This window comes from Amia ocellicauda, chromosome 2 (assembly GCF_036373705.1).
Source record: "Amia ocellicauda isolate fAmiCal2 chromosome 2, fAmiCal2.hap1, whole genome shotgun sequence".
In the NCBI taxonomy this organism is placed as follows: Eukaryota; Metazoa; Chordata; class Actinopteri; order Amiiformes; family Amiidae; genus Amia; species Amia ocellicauda.
Window position 1 is genome coordinate 10,512,676 of NC_089851.1, and position 27,758 is coordinate 10,540,433.

At 39.1% G+C, this 27,758-nt stretch overlaps 2 protein-coding genes across 2 annotated transcripts; one reads left to right on the plus strand and one right to left on the minus strand.

Moving 5' to 3' along the window:
* The first annotated feature begins 1,015 nt into the window (after nucleotides 1–1,015).
* On the plus strand, nucleotides 1,016–6,167 carry LOC136712505 (patched domain-containing protein 3-like). Its single transcript, XM_066689140.1, has 4 exons — nucleotides 1,016–1,732; nucleotides 2,068–2,189; nucleotides 4,151–4,296; nucleotides 4,561–6,167. The coding sequence occupies exons 1-4, from the start codon at nucleotides 1,022–1,024 to the stop codon at nucleotides 6,141–6,143; spliced, it is 2,562 nt and encodes an 853-aa protein (XP_066545237.1). The 5' UTR covers nucleotides 1,016–1,021; the 3' UTR covers nucleotides 6,144–6,167.
* A 9,305-nt stretch (nucleotides 6,168–15,472) lies between these two features.
* Nucleotides 15,473–26,993, minus strand: LOC136764136 (ATP-dependent zinc metalloprotease YME1L1). Its single transcript, XM_066717952.1, has 19 exons — nucleotides 26,821–26,993; nucleotides 24,403–24,534; nucleotides 23,160–23,325; nucleotides 22,803–22,904; nucleotides 21,667–21,776; nucleotides 21,263–21,413; nucleotides 20,869–20,952; nucleotides 20,589–20,671; nucleotides 20,409–20,499; nucleotides 20,029–20,181; nucleotides 19,586–19,718; nucleotides 18,907–18,969; nucleotides 18,658–18,770; nucleotides 18,196–18,351; nucleotides 17,830–17,981; nucleotides 17,433–17,559; nucleotides 17,263–17,336; nucleotides 16,931–17,017; nucleotides 15,473–16,160 (listed from the first exon to the last, which is right to left on the minus strand). The coding sequence occupies exons 1-19, from the start codon at nucleotides 26,851–26,853 to the stop codon at nucleotides 16,017–16,019; spliced, it is 2,154 nt and encodes a 717-aa protein (XP_066574049.1). The 5' UTR covers nucleotides 26,854–26,993; the 3' UTR covers nucleotides 15,473–16,016.
* Nucleotides 26,994–27,758: the final 765 nt, after the last annotated feature.

The window sequence follows — 27,758 nt, forward strand, 5'->3', positions numbered from 1 at the left end:
TTTTAAAGGATAAGGTATAATATATTAGTGTTTCATTTCTAGAAAATATACAATATCACACACACAAAGAGGACAAATAAATACAGAAAAATACAACTACCACACAGATTCATTATTCCAACAATGAGACAGTTTTAATAATGTCTGGATTTAAGCAGCAGTTATCAATTGTCTTTAATATGATTCAGATCCTGCATAAAGTACGAGAAACATGCTTATGGCTTTGTAACTTTTAATTAAAAAATACGGAATTCAACAGCAAATAATGTAACCACCAAAATTATATTTAAAAAATGACTATGTTTATGACCACATTTATTTAGTTAATTAGTGTATGAAACTAAAAAAACTAATGATCTATTAAATGTGCAAAGAGTCAGTCCAGAATATTTACAAACCGATTGCAAAAGTCCTCCTATGCTGAGTGTCAAGGGGGTGACAAGGTTCACTTAATCACGTATTGCTTAATAAGTCCAGTGCTTCCGTGGGGATAGCACAGCCGGTCAAGGAAAGGGCAGATGGAGAGATTGACAAGGCCAGGGTGCGGATGGAGAGAGTGACAAGGCCAGGGTGTGGATGGAGAGAGTGACAAGGCCAGGGTCTGGATGGAGAGAGTGACAAGGCCAGGGTGTGGATGGAGAGAGTGACAAGGCCAGGGTGCGGATGGAGAGAGTGACAAGGCCAGGGTGTGGATGGAGAGAGTGACACCGCAGTGAAAGACAGTGGTTGTATAAGACGAGCGGCCCGGCGTGCCCAGTGCCATGCGGCGAAGGGGAGCAAGACGACGCAGCGCAGCTATTGGCAGATAAGTAAAATCTGTTAGGGACAGTGCAATTACTTTTCTCTTATTTGTCGCTAGACTTTGGCAGGGGGAGTTTATATTGATAGCCTATTAAGGGAAGCTTTAGTAGTTTTCAGATTAGTTTTAGTGATTTAAGCCGGGCACCGCAAACACTGAAGGAGTTAGCATCTCTGTGGCAGCTTACTTGTATGTCATTTAAAAGAAGTAATACAGATTAATATGGCTAGATGTCACACGAACTGCATAGAAAAGCCCATCTGCGTCGCTTTTAAGAAGTTGGGGTGTTTTGTTGGAAAGTATCCTTGGTGTTTTTTTGTCCTGCCTTTGCTGCTCTCGGCTGGGCTGGGAGGAGGTTTTTATTTTGTGCAAGAAGCAGAATCCAATGAAATTGAAGACCAGTTCACTCCAACTAATGGCCCTGCAAAAGCTGAACGACAATTTGTCAAGGAAAACTTCCCGATTGAGGAGAATGAGTTTTCTAGTCAGAGACTGTACACTGAAGGGGCCTTTGTGTCACTGATTGTGGTCTCCAAATCATCCCACATTTTAACAGAAGAAGCCTTTGAAGAAATATTAAGTTTAGACAAGACATTGAGACAGATCAGTGTAGTGGACGGCGTTGAGATTAATTATGAGAGTATTTGTGCCAGGACCAACCAGGGGTGCGTTTCCAATGCAATTTTAGATATTGTAGATTATAATGCTAGTAAAATCGAACAGATCCAGCTTAGTTACCCCATATATGACTTTCAAAACGATCCTGTTTTCCTCGGGTCAGCCGTGGGTGGGGTGAAGGCAAACAGCAGCATAATAGAAAGTGCCCAGGCAATAAGACTTTTTTACTATCTAATGGAAAACTACACTTCAAGTGTGTGGATACATGAATTCCTTACAGTGTTTAACAATGTATCTCATATGAAGTATATTGAGGTAAGTGCACTTACATATATATTTACCGGTTAATGCCATTGCTACTTATGTGTGTATTAGAAAGACATTGAAAGAAAATCAAGATATATTCAAGTATGCTTTCTGTGATTTGCTATTTCCTTTTAAAAGATAAAGCAAGCTAAGCAACATCTTTACATCTCTATAGCTCGCCTTGGTTGATAAATTGGTTGTAACCATGGTTTAGTGGAAACAAACAGTATACAATCTGTTCATTCATACAGCAACTGTTTTATATCTTATGTATTTTTGAACTATGTCTATTATTACATGTAAGCCCCTGTTAGTGATGTAAATTATATCATTTTGTGTTTTAGGTATCATATTTTACTTCTGTATCAAGACAGGAAGAGTTCGTCGAGAGTGCAAAAGCTATCGTCCCTTTATTTTCGATCACCTATTTCCTTGCCATAACTTTTTCCATTGCATCTTGCATGAGGTATGTATGTTACGACAGTGGCGTGTCCAGAGCATTTTGAATCCTTAATCCTTAATCGATGCAAGGTGAATTTTTTCAATATAATTATGATTGTTCAACACATTAAATTATTCAGCTTAGGTTTGGTACATCAAAATTAAGACAGTCTTTGCATTGAAGGTTAAGATTTTTTATAAGTGTATTAGCATACATTTGTAAATTTGTGCTATCACTGATTTGTATCCTACCAACTCAGTCAGTGAAGATTAATAAAGATGCAGCTGTCATTCTATTCTCCAATCACCCATTATAGTTTTATAGAAGAAATAATGGATTAAGTTATTCACGCAGGTGTATTCTGAATTTGTAATAATGTCCAGATATTTTAATAACTATTTTCCTATTGGTCAGTATAGCCTACATCTCATTGCAATTCAGGTTAGGACAGCTAGCTTTAAATGTTTTTAAAATAAACTATACGAATATGCTAATTCAGCCTTTTATTTGTTTATGTGTTTCCCTTATTACCGATAAAGTGCTACATGGAATTAAAATGCTAGATTAATTTCTCATTCATAATCACAATAAATAAATATACATACATATACATAAATATACATAGATCATCTTAAAATGTAACACAATTGATCTTTCTTTACATAAGACATTGTCCACAGGTGGAAACACTGGGGTAGGACTATATTCATGAAGGGTTTTACACCGATTCGCTATTTCAGACACTTGTTCTGTATTGAATGAAATGCAAATTTAACTTAACAGTTTATTACGAATATGCTTTGTTTGAGTGTTTATATTTATTTATTCATTTTTCGGACAAACAGTCGGATATAGAATTGGTGTAATGCAAAACCCTTGATGAATATATGCTAGCATTGATTATGAATGGGGCTTGTTTGGAGGATATTACCGCGCAGTGATGGGGACACAGTGAACTGCCGAGAGATCTGGGGTGCTGTTAATGCCATTATGGTCTGATGGGAATTCTGCTTATTGGAGGCTGTGATGATGGTCCCTCATCATCAGTGCTACAATGTTGCATTATCCTTTGGCCAGACACCGCAACATTGTCACCACCTGTATCTCTGCTGACAATGGCGCATTTCTGGCAGTGGCGGAAGAAACTGCATTTCTGACTGGATCAGTGACAATTTATATAATCGCAATAACTCGTCATCAGCATACAGCTGTAACACCTTTCCTTTCAAGCGAGGTGCTGCTGCTAATACAACTACTAATACCACCACAAATTATTATTATTGTTATAATCGTTATTATCACCATTGTAATTGTCTGGAGTATTATTATTATTATTATTATTATTATTATTATTATTATTATTATTATTTGTATTATATTATTAATATTATTATTAATAATAATGTAATATCTAAAATATTCTGAATTGTTTTTTTATATAATTTAAAAAAGATTAATTAATTAAAAAATTAAGTTAGCTTGTTAATTAAGTTAGTAATATTTTGACTGCTGCTAATTGCTCATGGTGTCTCTATTTTAATTATATTAATTATCATAACACAAGTGATTTTGATCTGAAACATTAAGCATGCAATATCATATTTTAATAATTGTGGTGCATTTACATTTTATATTTTACAACCATTCCATTTCAATAGGAACATCCAATGTAAACCAAAATGGGAATTGTTTACAATATATTAATTCTCAATCTAGTATGTCTTCTAAAGTATTACAAGCAATAAAGCAGGCAAACATTTACACTTTAGAAGCAGCTCCATTATACAGAGCAACAGATGAGTAGTAAATTGAATTTATATACTTGATGTCCTGTTGCATTTCCCTGCTCTCAATTTTCTCTAAGGGCCCCAGCATGAGAGCCTTGGCTTTGACTCTTGACATTATCCTAAATTCTGCTGTGCATTTAGTCACAGAGTCCTCAGTGCATTCATGTATTGTATACATGTATTTATTTATTGTTTTAGGTTGGACTGTGTAAGGAATAAAGTATGGGTGGCCTCCACTGGTGTCTTCTCTGCAGGTCTGGCAGTGCTGTCTAGTTTTGGTTTGTTGCTGTGGTGTGGAGCGCAATTCTCAATGACTGTGGTAAACTCCCCATTCTTGATCTTAGGTAAGAATCTTTTCATGCTCCACAGTACAGGTTTCTGATATCTCTCAGAAACCCCTGTCGAGTTAATAACCAATAAGCAATGGTTACAAAATCATTATTTAAGATTTCATGTTTTTAAAGATGTAAGATGGAAAATGTAAGTTTACATTTCCTGACTTCTCAAGAAATAAGTAATGATTTTTTTTTCCTATTTTTGTTTTCAGTTGTTCAACAAAATAAGTATGCTTATTCATTATTAACAATGTCTTGACCTGTGTTTTCTAGGGATCGGTGTTGACGACATGTTCATTATGATATCCTGCTGGCAGCAAACGAAGGTTCATGATCCAGTCGAGATCCGTTTGGCAGAGACATATAAAGAGGCCGCCGTGTCCATCACGATCACCACTCTGACTGATGTCTTGGCTTTCTACATCGGCATCATGACGCCCTTCCGGTCTGTGCAGTCTTTCTGCCTCTATACTGGCACTGCTGTCCTGTTCTGCTACTTTTACAGCATTACATTTTTTGGGGCTTTTATGGCTTTGAATGGAAGAAGAGAAGAGAGTAACAGGCACTCTCTGACCTGTATGAAGGTACCAAGAAAGTGCCTTGATGGGCACTCCAAAGGGTACAGTATTTGCTGTGTTGGCGGGTCATATGAAGAAGAGACTGGCAGGGAGAAACCACAACCAATTAACAGTTTCTTTAAGAATTATTATGGTCCTTTTCTGACCAAAACCTGGACTAAAGTGTTTGTGATCTTGCTGTATGCAGGGTATCTGGCTGCCAGTATTTACGGGTGCATCCAGATGAAGGAAGGTATAGACCTTAAGAATCTGGCATCGGATGATTCATATGTAGTTAACTATTATGATTATGAGGATAAATATTTCTCTGTCTATGGTCCAAACGTTATGGTAGTTGTGGAAAAAGAAGTGGAATATTGGAATAACAGCATCCGTACTGAACTGCAGTCATGTATGACACATTTTAGAAACCTTAATTTTGTTGATAAAGAAATTAACATATCATGGCTTGACAGTTACGAATCCTTTGCAAATTCATTGCAGGTCAATTTGAATAATGAAGCTGCATTCATGGGAAATCTAACTACATTTCTGCAGTTAGTTCCACAGTTTCAACAAGATCTAAACATGTCTAATAATAAGATCTACGCCTCCCGCTCCTTTATTCTGACTGTGAACATCAGCAGTGCAGTTGATGAAAAGAATATGTTGAACGAGCTGAGAGACACTGCGAAGAACTGTCCCATCCCTCTGCTGGTTTATCATCCTGCTTTTATCTACTACGATCAGTATGCAGTCATAGTTGACAACACCATCCAGAACATCGGGGTGGCCACTGCTGTGATGCTGCTGATCTCCCTCCTGTTGATTCCCAACCCTCTTTGCTCTCTGTGGGTGACGTTTGCCATTGGCTCTGTCATTGTGGGGGTGGCTGGTTTCATGTCATTGTGGGATGTTAACTTAGACTCCATATCCATGATCAACCTCGTCATCTGCATTGGCTTCTCTGTAGACTTCTCTGCACACATTTCCTATGCCTTTGTTTCAAGTACTAAAGCCAATGTCAATGACAAGGCAGTGGAAGCACTCTTTACTCTAGGTTATTCCATATTGCAGGGAGCCGTCTCCACCATTCTGGGGGTGGTGGTTCTGGCAGCAGCGGCGAGTTACATCTTCAGAACCTTTTTTAAGATCATGTTCTTGGTCATATTGTTTGGGGCAGTTCATGGCCTCACTTTTATTCCAGTGTTTCTGACCTTCTTTGGCTTTTGCAGCAGCACAGCTCAAGTTGATGAAAAGGATATGCAACTAACCATACAAAACCCTAAATATCATTAACACGTTCAAAACAGCTCTAATGGGAATAGAGTTGACAGTAAATAAAAAAATAAAATGTCAAAACAATCAGCGGAATAATAGTATTACATGAATTCCCTCATTCCTTAATGATAAATGAGGGAATTCATGAAACACACACAAACAAGCAAAACAAGCAAACACATACATAATGCTTGAAATATTTGTTCATATTTGTGTATACTAAACCAAATTCAGCCTATTTTCAAATTATGCAATATTAATAATGTATATTTAAAATAAAGTAATACATTATATACACTCACCTAAAGGATTATTAGGAACACCTGTTCAATTTCTCATTAATGCAATTATCTAACCAACCAATCACATGGCAGTTGCTTCAATGCATTTAGGGGTGTGGTCCTGGTCAAGACAATCTCCTGAACTCCAAACTGAATGTCTGAATGGGAAAGAAAGGTGATTTAAGCAATTTTGAGCGTGGCATGGTTGTTGGTGCCAGACGGGCCGGTCTGAGTATTTCACAATCTGCTCAGTTACTGGGATTTTCACGCACAACCATTTCTAGGGTTTACAAAGAATGGTGTGAAAAGGGAAAAACATCCAGTATGCGGCAGTCCTGTGGGCGAAAATGCCTTGTTCATGCTAGAGGTCAGAGGAGAATGGGCCGACTGATTCAAGCTGATAGAAGAGCAACTTTGACTGAAATAACCACTCGTTACAACCGAGGTATGCAGCAAAGCATTTGTGAAGCCACAACACGTACAACCTTGAGGCGGATGGGCTACAACAGCAGAAAACCCCACCGGGTACCACTCATCTCCACTACAAATAAGAAAAAGAGGCTACAATTTGCACAAGCTCACCAAAATTGGACAGTTGAAGACTGGAAAAATGTTGCCTGGTCTGATGAGTCTCGATTTCTGTTGAGACATTCAGATGGTAGAGTCAGAATTTGGCGTAAACAGAATGAGAACATGGATCCATCATGCCTTGTTACCACTGTGCAGGCTGGTGGTGGTGGTGTAATGGTGTGGGGGATGTTTTCTTGGCACACTTTAGGCCCCTTAGTGCCAATTGGGCATCGTTTAAATGCCACGGCCTACCTGAGCATTGTTTCTGACCATGTCCATCCCTTTATGACCACCATGTACCCATCCTCTGATGGCTACTTCCAGCAGGATAATGCACCATGTCACAAAGGTCGAATCATTTCAAATTGGTTTCTTGAACATGACAATGAGTTCACTGTACTAAACTGGCCCCCACAGTCACCAGATCTCAACCCAATAGAGCATCTTTGGGATGTGGTGGAACGGGAGCTTTGTGCCCTGGATGTGCATCCCACAAATCTCCATCAACTGCAAGATGCTATCCTATCAATATGGGCCAACATTTCTAAAGAATGCTTTCAGCACCTTGTTGAATCAATGCCACGTAGAATTAAGGCAGTTCTGAAGGCAAAAGGGGTTCAAACACAGTATTAGTATGGTGTTCCTAATAATCCTTTAGGTGAGTGTACATACAGTGTATATATATGTGTGTGTGTATGTATCTTTATATGTCTGTGTGTAGGAAGTTGGAAATGAGCCTGTGTATTTATTGAATTTGAATATTGTTTATAATTCTTTTTTTTTGGGTAAAAAAACTTTTTCTGTTGTGATCTTGTTTTAGGGAATAAACTATAGATAACTGAATTAATTCATGTATTTTATTTGTAAAGAGAAATCTACAACAATTTTAGAAATGGAAAAATTGGAAAATACAAACCTCTTACACCATTGAAGACCTTAATATTTATTTATTTATTTATTTATTAGCAGATGTCCTTATCCAGGGCTAAGTGTGTTGTGGTATCTGGCACCAAGACGTTAGCAGCAGATCCTTTAAGTCCTGTAAGTTGCGAGGTGGGGCCTCCATGGATCGGACTTGTTTGTCCAGCACATCCCACAGATGCTCGATTGGATTGAGATCTGGAGAATTTGGAGGCCAAGTCAACACCTTGAACTCGTTGTTGTGTTCCTCAAACCATTCCTGAACCATTTTTGCTTTGTGGCAGGGCGCATTATCCTGCTGAATGAGGCCAATGCCATCAGGGAATACTGTGTCCATAAAAGGGTGTACATGGTCTGCAACAATGCTTAGGTAGGTGGTCAAAGCAACATCCACATGAATGACAGGACCCAAGGTTTCCCAGCAGAACATTGCCCAAAGCATCACACTGCCTCCATCGGCTTGCCTTCTTCCCATAGTGTATCCTGGTGTCATGTGTTCTACAGGTAAGCAACGCACACGCACCCGGCCATCCATGTGATGTAAAAGAAAATGTGATTCATCAGACCAGGCCACCTTCCTCCATTGCTCCGTGGTCCAGTTCTGATGTTCACATGCCCATTGTAGGCGCTTTCGGCAGTGGACAGGGGTCAGCATGGGCACCCTGACTGGTCTGCGGCTACGCAGCCCCATACGCAACAAACTGCGATGCACTGTGTGTTCTGACATCTTTCTATGAGGACCAGCATTCACTTTTTCAGCAATTTGAGCAACAGTAGCTCGTCTGTTGGATCAGACCACACGGGCCAGCCTTCTCTCCCCACGTGCATCAATGAGCCTTGGCCGCCCATGACCCTGTCGCTGGTTCACCGCTTTTCCTTCCTTGGACCACTTTTGATAGGTACTGACCACTGCAGACCGGGAACACCCACAAGAGCTGCAGTTTTGGAGATGCTCTGACCCAGTCGTCTAGCCATCACAATTTGGCCCTTGTCAAAGTCGCTCAGATCCTTACGCTTGCCCATTTTTCCTGCTTCTAACACATCAACTCTGAGGACAAAATGTTCGCTTGCTGCCTAATATATCCCACCCACTGACAGGTGCCATGATAACAAGATTATCAGTGTTATTCACTTCACCTGTCAGTGGTCATAATGTTATGGCTGATCGGTGTGTATATATGTGTGTATATATACAGTGGGGGAAAAAAAGTATTTGATCCCCTGCTGATTTTGTACGTTTGCCCACTGACAAAGAAATGATCAGTCTATAATTTTAATGGTAGGTGTATTTTAACAGTGAGAGACAGAATAACAACAAAAAAATCCAGAAAAACGCATTTCAAAAAAGTTATACATTGATTTGCATGTTAATGAGGGAAATAAGTATTTGATCCCTTTGACTTAGTACTTGGTGGCAAAACCCTTGTTGGCAATCACAGAGGTCAGACGTTTCTTGTAGTTGGCCACCAGGTTTGCACACATCTCAGGAGGGATTTTGTCCCACTCCTCTTTGCAGATCCTCTCCAAGTCATTAAGGTTTCGAGGCTGACGTTTGGCAACTCGAACCTTCAGCTCCCTCCACAGATTTTCTATGGGATTAAGGTCTGGAGACTGGCTAGGCCACTCCAGGACCTTAATGTGCTTCTTCTTGAGCCACTCCTTTGTTGCCTTGGCTGTGTGTTTTGGGTCATTGTCATGCTGGAATACCCATCCACGACCCATTTTCAATGCCCTGGAAGGGAAGGAGGTTCTCACCCAAGATTTGACGGTACATGGCCCCGTCCATCGTCCCTTTGATGTGGTGCAGTTGTGCTGTCCCCTTAGCAGAAAAACACCCCCAAAGCATAATGTTTCCACCTCCATGTTTGACGGTGGGGATGGTGTTCTTGGGGTCATTCCTCCTCCTCCAAACACGGCGAGTTGAGTTGATGCCAAAGAGCTCGATTTTGGTCTCATCTGACCACAACACTTTCAGCCAGTTCTCCTCTGAATCATTCAGATGTTGGCAAACTTCAGACGGGCCTGTACATGTGCTTTCTTGAACAGGGGGGCCTTGCGGGCGCTGCAGGATTTCAGTGCTTCACGGCATAGTGTGTTACCAATTGTTTTCTTGGTGACTATGGTCCCAGCTGCCTTGAGATCATGAACAAGATCCTCCCGTGTAGTTCTGGGCTGATTCCTCACCGTTCTCATGATCATTGAAACTCCACGAGGTGAGATATTGCATGGAGCTCCAGACCGAGGGAGACTGACAGTTATTTTGTGTTTCTTCCATTTGCGAATAATCGCACCAACTGTTGTCACCTTCTCACCAAGCTGCTTGGCGATGGTCTTGTAGCCCATTCCAGCCTTGTGTAGGTCTACAATCTTGTCCCTGACATCCTTGGACAGCTCTTTGGTCTTGGCCATAGTGGAGAGTTTGGAATCTGATTGATTGATTGCTTCTGTGGACAGGTGTCTTTTATACAGGTAACGAGCTGAGATTAGGAGCACTCCCTTTAAGAGAGTGCTCCTAATCTCAGCTCGTTACCTGTATAAAAGACACCTGGGAGCCAGAAATCTTGCTGATTGATAGGGGATCAAATACTTATTTCCCTCATTAACATGCAAATCAATGTATAACTTTTTTGAAATGCGTTTTTCTGGATTTTTTTGTTGTTATTCTGTCTCTCACTGTTAAAATACACCTACCTAAATTATAGACTGATCATTTCTTTGTCAGTGGGCAAACGTACAAAATCAGCAGGGGATCAAATACTTTTTTCCCTCACTGTATATGCAGACGGAAGCTCCAGCTCCTCCGCATCTCCCGCAGAGTGTTGCTCCCTCATCCGACCCACCAGGTGTCCCATGTAGAGGACTAGGATGACCTGTGCTTTGGCTGCCCGGACCTCTGAAGCATAGCGTTCGTGGTCCTGCACTGCTTGTTAGGACAAACAACGTGTTAGCCTGCACCAGTCTGGCCAGTGAGTCTCCTATTGGTGGGAAGGATCCCAGGCCCTTCTGTCACAGGAGCAGATGCTGGCTGTTTCCAGGTGGACTGGACAATGTCCACATATTCAAGCAAGGCAAGGCTTCCGAGGGTCTAGAAGCTTTTTCCCCTCATAAGCCTATTTCTCGGAACCTCCTCCTGAGTGGGCCAGGGAATCTCCACTGCCTCATCAGCACCTTGAACTCTGCGCTCAGGGTCGTGAATTGCTCAGATGTTGATGTCGAGGGAAGTTGGTCCTGTTGCTCTTGATGTGCCGAATGGTTTAGACTCCCGCCGGCAGAGATTGAGTCAACGTGAGGATTTCCCCTACCAGGAGATTGGAAGAGAAGTGGGTGGGGTGGTCAGCGGACTGAAACTGCAGGAGACTGCTCCAGCCGGAGTAGAGTCGCTTTCTCACTCCTTCACTCGAATCTGTAGGAAAAAATGGTACTGGAAGTAATGATCGCACAGCAGATATCAATGGAGGGACCGTAGTCAGCTCCGAGCGAGACTCCCGCTGTAGACTTCCCTCTGAATATAAGCAAAGCTCCAATAGTAGCGATAAAACTCAGAATAGAAGTAGATAGTTATCCAAATAATCCGATTCAGGACAGCAAGAAAGCACACTTCTCCAACTTTTAGTAGGAACGCAAGCAAACGAGACTAAAAGCAGTATCACTGGCAAGGTGAAAGAAGTAATGGTAGGCAGCTGCAGTCAGGAGGAGACTTTTCACAGACACCAGGGGCGGGTCTTCCTCCTGCCAGCAGGGCCCCTATCGGGAAGCTCTGGTACAGCTTTCACTAATTGGCAGGTCAGCAGGCTCTTCCCATTCTGTAATGGCTGTCTTTCGATTTACTGTATTTAGTTTCAGTAATATAGTTAAGAGAAGTTGTATTGCTTTTCAATCCTGTATGACTGAATGGTGGGCAAATGGCTCTAATGCCCCATTTCCAGTTTGCCATTCTGGTCCAGGGTGTTTCCACTAGGGCTCAGCTGCACCTCAGCCTGTGCCCGAACTAGTTTCAGGAGGCACAGTTTCGTACATTGTACCAGAGTCCCACACTGGTCCGGATCAGTACCGTGACGTCCCTGACGCAGCGCCACTGCATTTGGAAATTGTAACTACAGTATTGGTGGCCGTTCTCGATGTGAGATATGTGGTAGAAACTTTTCCAAAAAAAGAATGTGTGTGTTTACCTTGGAAAAACAATTCATCTGGAGCAGTTATTAATGTACCGTGGAAAAGTGCCACACAGGATTAATTGCTTGGAGCAGAAAGACATTTAAAAGTGTTTGAAAAGATCAGCTGGAGAAAGGACAACAATCATGCCGTGACGAAATAAATTCATTTTTTTGTTATAAACATGAAATATTCGTCCTGGATTTAAATGTCCCGATGTCTTGTAAATTCTCTCAAAATAACTTCAATGGCATGGTTTTTATCAGAGACTAGTTTTTATGTGATAAATCGGATGAAGAAGCGCATATTTTAATTATATTTGTAAGCCCTCATTGTCACTAACTGTATGTTAATGGTAATCCAAGTATAGACACTTTACCGACTGCAGAAATACAAACCTTTCAAAACTTAGCGATTAATACAACTGATCCATTCATTACGGTGTCAAAGGTATTTTTTTAAAGGAATCTCATTCAAAATAAAAGCTGATGCCACACACAATGTTATTGATGTGTGATTATTTTATTTTGCAACATTGATAAAGCTGTAGGTATACAGATAAAAAAATGCTAACACTGAGTTTGTGGAAAAACTGTTTGAGTAAGTTATGGATCCCAGAGTGTTGTAGCCATATTTATATATACACATGTATTCATTTTTCTTAAGAAACTACATATATAGGCTGTGACTGTATACAGCTCTGGAATGAATTAAGAGACTACTGCAACACTATCAGTTTCTCTGGTTTTACTATTTATAGGTATGTTTTTGGGTAAAATGAACTTTTTTGTTTTATTCTATAAACTACTGACAACATTTCTCCCAAATTCCAAATAAATATTGTCATATAGAGCATTTATTTGCAGAAAACTGGTCAAAATTACAAAAAAGATGCAGTGTTGTCAGACCTTGAATAATGCAAAGAAAATAAGTTCATAATCATTTTTAAACAACACAATGCTAATGTTTTAACTTGGGAATAGTACAGAAAACAATATTTGGTGGAAAAACCCTGATTTTCAATCACTTTCATGCATCTTGGCATGCTCTCCACCAGTCTTTCACATTGATGTTTGGTGACTTTATGCCACTCCTGGCGCAAAAATTCAAGCAGCTCGGCTTTGTTTGATGGCTCGTTACCATCCATCTTCCTCTTGATCCCATTCCAGAGGTTTTCAATGGGGTTCAGGTCTGGAGATTGGGCTGGCCATGACAGGGTCTTGATCTGGTGGTCCTCCATCCACACCTTCATTGTCCTGCTGGAAAAAACAAACCTCAGAGTTGGGGAACATTATCAGAGCAGAAGGAATCAAATTTTCTTCCAGGACAACCTTGTATGTGGCTAGATTCAAGCGTCCGTCACAAAGTCAAATCTGCCCGATTCCAGCCTTGCTGAAGCACCCCCAGATCATCACTGATCCTCCACCAAATTTCACAGTGGGTGCGAGACTGTGGCTTGTAGGCCTCTGCAGGTCTTCATCTAACCATTAGATAACAAGGTGTTGGGCAAAGCAGAAAATTGGATTCAGAGAAGATGACCTTACTCCAGTCCTCTACGGTCCAATCCTTATGGTCTTTTGTAAACCTCAGCCTGGCTCTTCTTTGCTTCTCATTAATTAAGGGCTTTTTTCTAGCTTTGCATGACTTCAGCCCTGCCCCTAGGAGCCTGTTTCGAACCATCCTCACCGTGCACTTCACCCTAGCTGCCGTTTGCCATTCTTTTTTGTAGGTCACTTGATGTCATCCTACGGGTGTTGAGTGACATTTGAATGAGCTGGTGGTCATCCCGGTCAGTGTAGAGTCGTTTTTGCCCTCTGCTGGTCTGTAGCTTTGTTGTCCCCAATGTCTGCTGCTTGATCTTGTTCTTATGAACCAGTCTTTGAAATTTTAAAGGTTGGAAGCAACCTGACGCTCACTGTATCTCTCTGCAAATAAAGCCAGAACTGAACCCTTCTTTTCCTCACTCAAAACTTTCCTTTTCAACTGTTTTTGCATGGTCAATAGTTATTTTTTTATTCCAATTACTTCTGAGGTACTACTAGCACTGTTTCTGCCATCCAGCTGGTCCTATTGCAAGAAGATAGTGATGACCACAGCAGTGGTTTTGATACTTTTCCTCGTTAAATAAGATTTGGTTCAGGTGATCACCTAATCAGTACCTCATTCAGTAGAATGAGGTGTGCCTGTGTTGGAATTGAACAGAAACTGGAATGAAATGGCTGCCATACATGACAGCCTGTCTTGAATGACTTGCATTCAAGGCAGAAAACAGTAGACACTTCTTTCCACAGAGAGTTGTCACAAACTGGAACAAACTCCCCAGCGATGTGGTTGAAGCTGAAAATTTGGGAACATTTAAAAATACACTGGATAGGATCCTTGGATCATTTAATTATTAATGGACACCAAACAAGCACAATGGGTCTAATGGCCTCCTCTCGTTTGTAAACTTTCTTATGTAGAGATGCTGATTTAAGAAAAAATTGCAGTGATCTCAATTTTTTCCAGAGCTGTATGTCATACTGTACATTCATGATATAGATATGTAGTGGCTACACTGGACAGAGTGAAACCCATGCGCACTGTATTTAATAATTAAACGCAGTTAATTCTAACAGATAAATAATAAGGGAGAATATCTAGTATACTTAAATTAAGCTATATTGTCAATGTTAATCGGATCATGATAAAGGGAGAAGTAACACGGTTAGTTACAATGCGCAGGTAAACAAAATAAACTAGATGAAACGGGAAAAGATACGTCAAAATGAACACTACATTTTCTAACAATCATATTTTTAAGTGATGTCATTTGTTTTATATATTTTTTCAATGTGTCCCGGTTTCTACTTTTGAATATCTGGTATAACTTATACTATAAGACTGTTAGATATCATAAAAAAGTTTCAGCCCAATGTTTATTGCACTTTAATGTTAGAGGTATTTCAGCCTCCAGTTTAAAACATTAAATCCCAGAATGCCGAGTGTCCCCTGCGTTTTGACCTTTCGTATCTCACAGACGCCTAGGGCAGCTGTACCTCATGACAATGAATGGAAATGCTGCCAGCAAAGTTTAGGTGCACAGCTACAGCCTGGCCACACGGAGGTGCACCTAAACATGGCCAGTGGAAACGGGGTATAAGAGAAACACAAATATGATTTAGAGGAACAAACCAACATCTTGAGAGAAACCAGTGTAGTCATGCGTTCGATTTACTGTTCAAATTGTTCATGTTTTGAACCCCCCCCTTCTTACAGTTAATTGCATAATACTTATTGTACCAAGTAAAATATGTATGTGCTAATGGTAATTAAGTCTAGATGCCATGTCAAAAACAAGGCAATATCCTCAGACCTTGGCCTTAAACAATTCAGGTTTTATATGACAGTTGTCAATTAAATACGTCCAAAATAAAATCACCATTTCAAGCAAATTTTAATGTTTATTATTGAGGTGTATTTTCCACTTCTCTCAGGTACATACTGACAAAGCAAATCATGAAAAGAAAAAAAGAAAATAAAATGCTGGATGTTGGAAATAAAAGGTATGATGTGATCAGGTAACACACCCTACTGTAATAACACAGCAAAGGACACTCCATTATAGACTTTCAAGGCAGAACCGGACATTAAAAATGTAACATAAAAATAAATAGAGTCCACACACACTCTACAAAACACTGATGACTCTGAAGTCAACTGCCTGTACACCTGAGATACCTTTGACTTGTAGGGAAGCGTCAGTGATTTGTTCACTAAAGACACAATGGGGGAAAAGATAAATGATTCCCACATGAAACCCCAATCCTGCCCAGAATATTTGAAGGAAAATACTAAGGTGGATAAAATGTGTATACATAGTCATATATTAAGAAAAATAAACTAGACAATTTCATTCAGTGCCCCCCTCCCTTGCTCTATTGCATATTTACATTCAGGAGAATCGCAGCAGTCTGTGCCAGAATCATCATCTCACCCCCAGTGTCTTTCCTTCCAGAATCATTTGAATCTCTTTGGCATCCAGAGTCTCATACGTTAACAAAGCATCAGCCAAGTTCTTGTGTTCTTTATTATGCATCTTCAGGATGTTTTTAGCTCGCTCGTATGAATCCTATAAGAATAAAAACAAACACTCAGAACAGTTTGATCATCAATGCCACATCTTTATTCATCATATGAAACCTGTATGAACCCTTTATAGAACTCACAGAATATACAGGCTGTGGACACAAGAAAGAGACGGTTTCTAATTATAAAGGTTAGGGAGCCTTTAGGGCTTGCTTGACCAACTCTTGTCCTGGAAAGTCGACTACTGCTTGAGCCCATAGGGAATTTCCTATAGAGCTCTTATATGCCACAAACAAGGCCGCAGCTTCAATTACCCCCCGTTTAGGACATTACAATCTGCCAGATATCCAAGATGTTATAATAAGGCAGAAATCATGATTGAGGAGCATGTTACTGGATGCCATAGAGGAGCATGTTGCACACAGTTTTCACTTTTATACATCACAGAAGTTCTACAGGGGTTTCAATGCTTTGGAATGAAATCAAGACACTACGCAACGTTATTTTCCCAGGAAATAAACTAGTCCTTATGTACCAGATTAGTCCCAAATAAATGCAATGCAAAGGGTTAAAATATCGAGAGTTTACTTAAACATGGCTGACAATACACCCAAAAGTCATCAAGCAGTATAGCACTAAAGTTGTAAGTTAAGAGCTTGAATAACATATTGGCTGTTGAAAAACATAAGTCTGCTTCTTGGCCAATGTCTACCACACACTACCACGGATGTTTAAAGGTGGATGAAGAATAGTTTTGAAAAGGATATAATGTTCAATTCAACCCAGAAGAATTGTAGAAGGTTGGGCACTTACCCTCAGGAGTATTCTCACTTCATGTTCAATAGCAGCTTGTGTCTCGGGGCTGAGTTTTGTCTTGTCCCCATAGGTCATCACCCCCAGCTAAAACAGAGGACAGAAGGCACAGCTAAATCAAAACAAATGCAACAGCTGGGGATATTAAACATGTTTCACTGCGACAGAGAATTCGATGCATCCAGCCCATTGATATGTACGCATGCAAATCTAAAAGCATGGAGATGTCCGTGTTGTAGTGCAAAACAAAGTAGCACTTTAAAGTACTCCACCCTGAATGAAGACAAGCAAGAACAAGAGCACATTCAAGTGTGTACAATGGGAACACTTACCTTTTCACTCATGCCAAATTTGGTCACCATCATAACTGCAATTTTGGTTGCGCTGTCAAAATCACTTGATGCGCCTGAAAATACATTAAAATAAGTTCTTTTAAAAATCAGTAATGATACTTGTATGATGTCTATGACAATACACTTTCCAGTACAAAACCATGGCATACCTGTAGTAATGTTTTCATGTCCAAATACAAGCTCCTCGGCCACTCTTCCTCCCATACTGACATCCATCTGTGCCAGCAACTGAGAACGTGTTTCACTCCATCTGTCATTCTCTGGGAGCATTGATACCTGCAGGATGGAAACTCAGTGTTTAACAAACCTGGACAATGGATTAATGAATAGTATTGATTAACCTCAATAATTGTATGCTGTAACTTTTATTCTCAGGCATTGTTTCTGACCACCTGTAAAAACTGAATTAGATTAAAAATTTGACTTTTGCCTAAAAGGTGAGTGCACTGTGTGATTGCTCAAAAATTGCAGTGAAATCAATTTTGATAATCTACATAACACAGACAAAATGATATAAAACAAAAGCACTATATATTGTGTACTCACATGACCAAGAGTAGGTCCTCTTGGCATAATTGTAGCCTTGTTGATGGGCATAGCATCTTTGGTATAATAGGCAACAATAGCATGTCCCGATTCATGAAACGCAGTGATGGTTTTGTTTCTCTGGTCTATCTCAACACTTTTACGTTCAGGGCCTGAGGATTGCACACACACACACACACACACACAAAATCATCATGAACAGTAATTACCTACAATCCATTATGGAAATATAAGAGTTAGTCTCAGTCAGCACTGTAGTTCATTCCCTTCTTTACAGCATATCTGCACTAATGATATGCCTTGTGCACACGCTTTAAGTGGGAGAATAACAACAAGTAGCACAATAACATGTGCCAGAATACATACCCATCAGGATCTTGTCTTTGGCAAACTCCAGTTCCTTCATGGTGACCATGTCCTTCCCATCCACTGCGGCCTTCAGGGCGGCCTGGTTCACCAGGTTCTCCAGCTCGGCTCCAGAGAAGCCCACTGTTCCTCTGGCAATGATTTGGGCATTAACCGCTAAGAAATGCACAGTTAATGATGGTTACTGTGTGCCAGATCAAGTTCATAAAGTGAAATGTTAAAAAATGTATATTTGGTCAATAGCTTTGCAAATATGAAACTATTAGTCATTGTCCCAAAATAATCGAGGGAGCAATACAAGTCTATGACAGCAGATCAACAACTTAAGAGAACTAAAGCATTGCTTCTGAGCTTCCGAAACTTTTTAATTTAAATAGTGTCTTAGTGAAGATTTAGGTTTGTGATAATGCATGAGGTATATTTCAAATTAAAAGGACATTTAGACCCAAATGAGCCATGTACCAGAATCCACTTTAATTTTGTCGAGGTACCACTTGAGGATTTCTGTGCGCCCCTTCACATCTGGTATGGGAACAGTGACCTGCATGTCAAAGCGTCCAGGACGGATCAAAGCACTGAAAAAGAGTTTTAACGTTACTTCCATCAATCTGCTCTCTCATAAGCTGGTTAAAATAAAATAAGTAAACAGGAATGCAACACATTAATGCCCAAACTAAGAGTAACAGATTTTGAAGGTTTAAGGTAACTTACTTATCCAAAGCCTCTGGGAAGTTTGTTGCTCCTATAATAATGACCCCTTCGTTTGGTTTAAACCTGCAGACATTAGAATATTTAAGATGGAATGAAAATAAGAAATTATTCAGTCCTCATTGAGTGATAATGAAACCTCAGTAAAGAGTGATGCGTAATTTTCACAACCTGTTTCTGGACTCAAATAAGAGTTTCTGTGCAAAGAAAATTAAGCAAAGATGCACATTTACAAAACTTGAGATCTCAGTATATTAGAGAGAAGAAAAAAAAAACAGATTTGTAGACTATTTTATTTTGAGAAACAGGAATGTAGGTGTTGCTGTTAATTTATAGTGCATTATGTTTGTTAAAAAAAACTGACATACGTTCATCTGGTGTCTCCATCAATGTAATTAAAATCACACTGCATGATTGGTGCACAAAGTCTGACAAGTAAGCAATGTTTTCTAGTAAACACTTGTTCACATTTTTATTCTGATTTATTTTATTAAAATAGATTTAAGCATAAACAGAAAAGCGAAATAATTAAATCGCTTGACACTGTAAGGCACTACAGTAAAGATTCACAGTCAGTAATTCAAACAAACTCTTGATGTGGACAAAGGGGAAATAGGGCCACGTACTAACTATTTTGTAGGATTTGTTTTCTTAAATAGTTTTGATTAGATGTTCAACTTACCCATCCATCTCTGCTAATAGCTGGTTTATGGTCTGTCTGGAATAGGGGTGCATAGGAGACTCAATTCGCTTTCCACCAACAGAGTCCAGCTCATCAATAAAGATGACACAAGGTGCATTGCCTTTTGCTTCCCCTTAGAGATCAAGAAAAGCAATGCAAAAAGATATGGGTCATACCACACACCACTTTATGTAGAATTTGATGGGTACGAGTCTTTTGGCTACAGTCACAGGTAGATGACAAGGCAACGCTGTTCAACACATGGTGCTATACTCCAGCCTGAAGAAAATACTTTATTGCAATATCCACATTATGCTGTTTTGCTGCACTTCAAAAGGTAATACTTTGCACCGTTACTATATTTTACATATACCAAACAGAACGCTGAAAAAGCAAAACAACATGCTATTCTGAAAGGTCCAGTTTCCTAAAGGATTACTCACTGAAGAGGTTCCTGATGCGACTGGCTCCCACTCCAACGAACATTTCATCAAACTCGGAGCCAGAGGCGTAGTAAAACGGCACATCGGCCTCACCAGCCACAGCTCGTGCCAACAGGGTTTTCCCTGTGCCTGGTGGACCAACAAGAAGGATGCCTGCAGAGAGAGAGGAGCACTGGCACTGCATGAAACCGCACAACAGCTGAAATAACTATTTCACTCTGGTATTAAATCAGGTGGTTCAGGAGCGGGGGGGCACTGAGGGGAACAAGGACAGACGACTGAACAGATTCACTATAATCTGGTTAATGTCTGCTCCTGTCCATGAAAAGCAAGCCCATGTTGAGTTGGTATAAAGTAAGTTTGATAAATGTTCTGCCCACCTTTAGGCAGCTTTCCACCCAGCACTGTGAATTTCCCTGGGTTCTTAAGAAACTCTACAACTTCCTGCAGTTCATGTTTTGCTTCTTCAACCTGTAAAGAACAAAGAGTGAGTAAACACACGCCAACTTCATACATCAGAATAAGATTAAAGAACAATACTGCAGACTATTTGTAAATACCCCTTTCACGTGATCAAATGTGACATTCTTCATATGGATAGGATCGACAGCAGCATCAAGTCCAGATGTTGTTCTAAATCGCACTGTTGGAAAAAATATATTTAATTCACATTTAACAATGCGAATAAATGTTCTCTTACTGGCTTCAAAAAGTAAATCAAAATAATGTTAAGAGTGGCGTTAATATTACTGAAAGAATGAGGAGGAAAAATGGTGGATGAGAAAGCTGCCATGTCTAGTGTTACACAAATACATTTAAATTTAAAAAAGGATCATTTACCAGATAAAAAGGGTGTTCTTGACAACCCATATATACCCAGCACCAGGAGCACCAACAGAATGAGCCGTGTCCTCCTCAAAGAATCTGTGACAGAGAAAAGACCATCAGCTGGTAAAACTTGACACCAGCTATACTAGAATACAATGACACCACCTAGTGTCAATTTGACAACATTGCTCCATTTATTGCAAAGTAAATCTTTTATTTCGAGATTTTGAAATCCAAAAGCCCTAACTTTTAAATCTTTATAAAATACATCTGAACTTGTTAATTAACATTGTGATACTGATAGTGTCATTTTGTAATAGGTGGCAATAGAAATATCTGTGAAGAGGTACTGCTTAAGGTCCTAAATGCTCAGATATATTCCTTAGGGAACAGGTAGAAAACATGCCTTGTGTTCTCTGTGTGAGTGCCTGTGCTTTCAAGAACCCCTCTGCAAATCCAGTCTTGAACGCATCATGCTGGGAATCGGGGATATTTTTATTTTTCAAAAGTTTGTCTAAACTTTCTACTTCAGGTACCTTGTCCCTCGTCAGGAGTCCCTAAGAGAGAGAACACATCAGAATTAAGAAAATATATGACATCAAGACGTGGAACAGGAAAGAAGGAATCAGAGTGGGAAAAAATAAGTTTCAGAAACTTCAGTAAATGTTCTATAGAACTTCCACATTCTTAAAACAACAAGTACAGAAGTTTAAAATAGGAACAAGGAAATTAATATGTACATCAGCAATTTACTATGATCAATAAATTAAGTATACACTGTGACGCAGTTCAAGAAGAAAAAAATCAAACCTTCATGAAGGATGGAGTGTAACCTTCTGGTTCGGCAGCACGCTCGGAACTCGACTGCAGGCGTCTGGTTTTGGATTTAAGCGTTTTAAAGCCTCGACTTTGGATCCACACTTAAAAAGAAAAAAAGAAAAAAAATACGATAGATTGCAAATTCAGATGCAGTAACTGAATCCTCAGGTCCATTCATGATGAGAGCAATACAAAATATCAAGTATCCCAGTGTTTTAGTGGACATGTACTGTATTTAACGCAGTTGAGAAGTGGTTCCCAACCCTGGTCCCGGAGGACCTCCTAACCTTCTGTTTTTTGTTCCAACTGAGCTCTAAATTACTTAATTGAAGTAACCTGCTTAGATTTGACTTTGCAATTTATTTTTGTATAAAAAGGGTGGTTCTTTAATAAGTTATTTATACAATTCTATACTTAACTTAACCCCCCTAATGTTTCCAATAATTAAAGGCTCTGAGTTAGGATTATTAGTTCAATTAAGGGTTCAATTGAGTAATTGAGAGCTTGGTTGGAACAAAAACCAGCAGTTTAGGGGGTCCTCCAGGACTAGGGTTGGGAACCACTGAGAAAAATAGCAACATTTAAAAAAATATGCTTTGTGACATGTTCAAAGCTTTAGACCAAACTGTGCATAAAATAAATAAAGCAAGACAATTGAATAAAAACAGCAACAAAAAAACATGTGTACACAGCTGTTTAACTTGGAACCCATTATAAGTAATGGCTTAGCATTACCAGAGGTTTTGAAATCATTTGGGAATGGCAGATGCTCTACACCAGGAAAAGTTTAAGCATGCATGGTATTGTAGACCAACTGTTTTGTGAAAAAAATATTAAAGTGAAATACCATCTTTATCCGAAACTATACCCTTCTCAGTATGACTGAAGCAGAAAGATCTGCAGGAAACATTCTGACTTTTAGCACTTAGGATGAACACAGACACCTGAAAAAATTATGAAGCAGCTCACTTTTCAGATCAGAGTACCTTAAGATGCACGGCTTCACATGATACCATGCAACTTCAGGGAGAACTTTCAACTAAAGATGACCCACATGCATGACTGCAGCCAAGCTGCTGCCAATAAAGTCATCACATAGCAGGTGATCTAATATTGTATATCCTTACCTGGCCAGTGCTGAAGGTCTGAACAAACCGCCTGTAGAGGACTAGGGCTGTGTCTGTAAAGTGCCATGGAGCCCAGAACACCAAATGTTCTGCTTGAGAACCCTGTGGGAAACATACATTAAAACCAATCACAACATTAATACAGGGTAACCCAAAATAAAGCTCCCCCCATAACATAATGCATGGAGATAACCGACATCTGGAACATGAAAAACAATGCTGAAGATTATTGTGCCAGTGAGATATATATATATATATAAAACTAAAACATTTTTTAATCAAATCAACCCAGTCACACTTGATAAACACATGATAATAGATGGTAAATTCAACTAAGTTATCTAGATGTTGCATTACCATGTTTATTTTGAAAGAAGGACTCTGCAGAGACATGGGATGTTCTCCAGTAAGACTGGCTGGGGTGCTGCTCTGTGGAGAGACTGGGAAGAAGTCTGTTCACAAGGTCATCCAGCTGACTAACTCTCAGATCGGTCAGGCCCAAATCCCTCAAGTTTAATGTGGGCTACAAATGGAGAAAAACAAGGCAATTACAAAAACATTGCATTTTCAAACTAGAGAGGTTGTTGTGACCTGAAATAATAATGACTGAAGCAGTTTAAGCCTAACATTATTATTGTTTAACGATCTGTTTACAAAACAGAAATCTGTAAGTTTACACAGGGCTGATGCACATGTAAAGACAAGTGGAAAATCAATGTTTGTTTTCCATCACAATATACACTGAAGTTGTTGAGGAGGGAAGAGGGCAAATCTCAGCACATTTTACTGAGGAATGTAGGATATAAAAGGATATAAAAAATACATCCCTTTACTATTAGCATGGAGAAAACGTACATTAGAGTACTGAAAGAAAGTGTCAAGACTTTTACAATATGTCTGGCTGATAAAGGTGGGGAGACTGCAATAATCCTTGCTCGTGTAATAGAATTAAGAGGCTTTAACAAAAACACAGGGTTAACTGGAATCTGCCAAGGTTTAATAGTCAGAGACAAAACAATAACCAAATAAACAATATCCAAGTTGTTGATTTAAATAGCCTTTCAAAACATTTCCACTGAGGTGGTGCAAATGTTTATTATCTAGTAGTTGTACTGTTTAACATAAACTCATGAATAGTTTCCTTTGTTTTTAAATAGATACATGGGGATGTCATTAGACCTACAGGACATATTCCTACTATGCGGATGATGCAATCTAGAGGCTTGACAAAGAAATACCTACTTTTTTAACAAAATATTCAGACATGGAAATAAGAGCTGCTTTTCTTCTGAAGCCAAAAAAATAATTGCCAATGTTTGAAAAGAGAAAGAGGACTTTGCAGGACTGTTAAGTTTCTAATTTTGGGAGAGGGTTAACTCATCAATTTCAAGTTAATTTAGACAGCCATACTAGATTTAAAATAAAGAACAATCACCCATTTGTGCATATAACCGAACACAATCTCAGAGAACCCTGTAGTGAGATCATTACCTTTGTAAATGTAGGAAATTGTATCCTAGAATTAAGTAGGAACATTCAATGATTTGAAAAATCTTATTCTCGACTGCCAACATGAAAACAATTGGGAAAAGTCCTTTACCTCGCTGCTCTGAAGGTCAAGCTCTAGAGTGGTCTCTCTCTGCAGACACTGAACAGATGCCGTGCTTACAGAGCTGGCTGAGCTTTTCAGGGAATGGAAGGCATTGATGAGGTGACTCAGAGGGACGGTTACCTGTAAAAATAAACGGATTATTAAACAGAGAAAAACAGAGCTGTCAAACAGGTATGAATCTTTAAGGAAAATCTGTTCATATCAGCAGAGAATAAACTCTGACAAAAAAATCTGCCAAGCAGTAAATAATTCTGCTTTCTACATAAGTCAGGGAATAACTGTTGTTCTTCAGTCAATCACTATGTCAGGTCTTAAGAGTAAGCAGGCTATAAACTGTGTACAAATAGGTTTTCCCTTTCTGTGGGGAGGGGAGTTTTTAATTTCATACAGCTTCGTACACATTTATAAATGTGTGTGTGCGTGTGATAGTGGACAAGCATGGCTATATGGCGTCGATGACAGGGTCACCTACATATGGAGTATGCAAGGCAACAGATTCAGTTTAGATCACTGAAGGTATTTGGGGGACAGTAACTTCTCTCTCCAACTTTCCATTTTTACATCCAAACACTTACGGATATTGCCATCATACCCACGTAACTCAAACTAGTTTACTTTACACAGTACTTTACAATGGCTGCAACATTTTGTAGAAGTGAAATTTTGTGAGATATGTCTCCCAGTGTGTTATAACATCTGGGGAAGTCAACCACATTTCTTTACTGACTAAAGAGTTTGCAGAGAACGCAAGATCAAGTGACGAATGGGATGGTATTTTAGATGTAACAACACAGCGAATATCTTTCACAGTGATATGAACATGCTTAAGTTATTTCAACTGTTCAACAAAATAAATCAGAAATGGTACTGGGTTCTGCATACTACTCTGCCACCGAGCATCTGGATAAACAAAAAGAGAAAATAAAAAAGTGAAGTAAATCTTCCTGCATTTGTTTCACACAGAGCTTTTTAATATATTAGTTTGAAAGAAAAATATTGTATTCGTTTTTACAAAAAAGTGTATTAAAATGTATAATTATAAATGTATCAGATGTCTGGAGTTTTAGACCACTAGCTTTTTCACACAATACCATTCATTAGGGGGAGTCCACACTCTACCACACCTGCATTATGCATTATTAGGCAGATAGATAAAATCTCCCTGCATTTATCTGCATTAATAATGCAACTTCACTTATGAAATAATCTAAAGATTAAATGAGGGCATAAGGATTTGAGTGTTTCAGTAAGTCAGGTTGATAGATTCTCTCATAATTAGGCATGGGCACGACTATTAGAATATTAGAATATTGGAAGGGACATTAGATGACTTGTGAGAGTAGTTGAATTCTGGGAGATGAAAGGTGTAAACTTTTTTTTTAAAACGGAACAATATAAATATAAGTTATCCGTTTTACATTATCGTAATGGGTTATGACATCTGAAATCACATGGAGTTAGAAAACCTTCAATAAATATTATGCTAACCTACATTTTATATTTCAACATTAAATTAAAGCCAAACTTAAGAAAAAATATTATATAATATTTTATGTAATTTGATATATAACTTTTTTCCTTCAGTTTGCTTACATCTGGCATTACATTTTAAGCTAAATACATATACATAAAATCTTCTAGGTTGGGCACTAAGTCCTACTAAAATGCCTAGCCTATATCATTATTAATATGAATACATTTAATGTCAGGAACTTTCTAAAATTACTAATGAAGCTGAAGAAAATTACAACATTCACATCGAGTATTTCTGTGGATGTATATAAATGCACACGTAGGCTTATAGGATATAAAGCTTCCTTCAGATTTAAAGTTACATTGTATACTGTGTGCAGCCATTGCATCCTTTGGCTACAGAGCCATTCAGCGCCCAGCCGCAGTGCTGATGCAGCGCTACTAGAACACACACGTTATATAGAGTCAGTGGAGATTTACTCAAACAAAATCATCCCACAGAATATAATAGGCTAAACAATACTGTTGAACTGGTCTGAAATGCTATTACACAATGCACAGTTACATTATGACACTGTAGGGTTGTGTGACAGCGGTCTACCGGGACTTTAACAGACTCCTGGTGGATCAAACTGGTTACATTTACTATGACGTTGAAATTCGGGAGTTTAACGTCAAACCCTGAAAGTGGTTTGCTGACAGAATACAACTTTGATTCACAGACAAAATGACCAATTGTTCTACATCTTATAACAGTTCACATAACGCTACAACACACTTTATGCAGTTCTTCCGATTCGTTTTTAAGATCTTTATCAGGAGGTAGACTCTTTATAATACATTATATTTCTCCCTTCACCCATCGGCTGCTTGTTCAGTTCATAGCTCTTCATTTGCCATTTCACTCCTCTGGTATTCAGCTGCAAATCTTACCTGTGGCTGAACCGTGGTCGACAGAGAGAACATGTCCAATGCTGTGTAACAAAGTCAATGTTGACAGCAGTGGTTTAATATTGATTGTTAAATCCTGAACCCCCCACTTTCGTCCTTTTTCCCCCGTAGCTCCTTCGCAGCTGGCACAATGTTATGAAATTGAAAATGGCTTCTTCAAAAGGTCAACCGGGAATTCGCTGGCTGGCGTAGAGCGATTACTACCGGGTCGCACCTTTGCTACGTCACAGCAGGACCACACGTATTTATTGCAATTGTTATTAGGGGAAAATGCGGGATATATTATTTTTTTATTTTTTATGCAATTGTGTATTATTTATATTCAACCTACATGAATCAGAAAATAGTTATTTTCATATATATCTGCATAGCTGAAATATGCAGTGGGTGCAACTGAACGTACCTTTCAATAATGTAGTTGTGTGTATTAATATTATTACAGTACCATGACCAACGTTTTGAACATGTCTCCTGCACAGCTGTGGCTATGGATCATATGTGCTGATAACAACAAATTCATGTTTTATGTCGATTTCTAATGTTTTTAAGCGAATCCTATTGAAACCAACCCTTTATAAAGAGACTTTCTTAATCTAGAAATAACATGTATAACATGTATTGAAAGCATTTCTAAAATAGAACTGATTTGTCTAAAACAACAGACAGCCGCCATCTTGATCTCCACTGCTAGCCTCCTGAACAATGAAACCCTCCTGTTGTCTTTAGTACTGCCTGTTTTGTTTTTTTAATTAAGTGAAATACCGTAATCCTGGGCATTGAATGTGAAAATACAAATTTGATGTATGCTATTTTTAATCATCTTATACTCTAATATAAAAACACAATTTTGTATTTATTTATGTTAGAAACCCGCGTGACGAAATACGTCACGAAGGACCCCACTTTGGAGCGGATTTCAA

Excerpts from the sequence above, each read along its gene's own strand:
- LOC136712505 (XM_066689140.1), top strand. The coding sequence starts at position 1,022 with ATGGCTAGATGTCACACGAACTGCATAGAAAAGCCCATCTGCGTCGCT. Across the intron at positions 1,733-2,067 it reads CTCATATGAAGTATATTGAG|GTATCATATTTTACTTCTGT; the intron begins GTAAGTGCACTT and ends TTTGTGTTTTAG. Across the intron at positions 2,190-4,150 it reads TCCATTGCATCTTGCATGAG|GTTGGACTGTGTAAGGAATA; the intron begins GTATGTATGTTA and ends TTATTGTTTTAG.
- LOC136764136 (XM_066717952.1), bottom strand. The coding sequence starts at position 26,853 with ATGTTCTCTCTGTCGACCACGGTTCAGCCACAG. Across the intron at positions 22,905-23,159 it reads CTTCTTTCAAAATAAACATG|GGTTCTCAAGCAGAACATTT; the intron begins GTAATGCAACAT and ends TGTTTCCCACAG. Across the intron at positions 16,161-16,930 it reads AAGTGAGAATACTCCTGAGG|GATTCATACGAGCGAGCTAA; the intron begins GTAAGTGCCCAA and ends TTATTCTTATAG.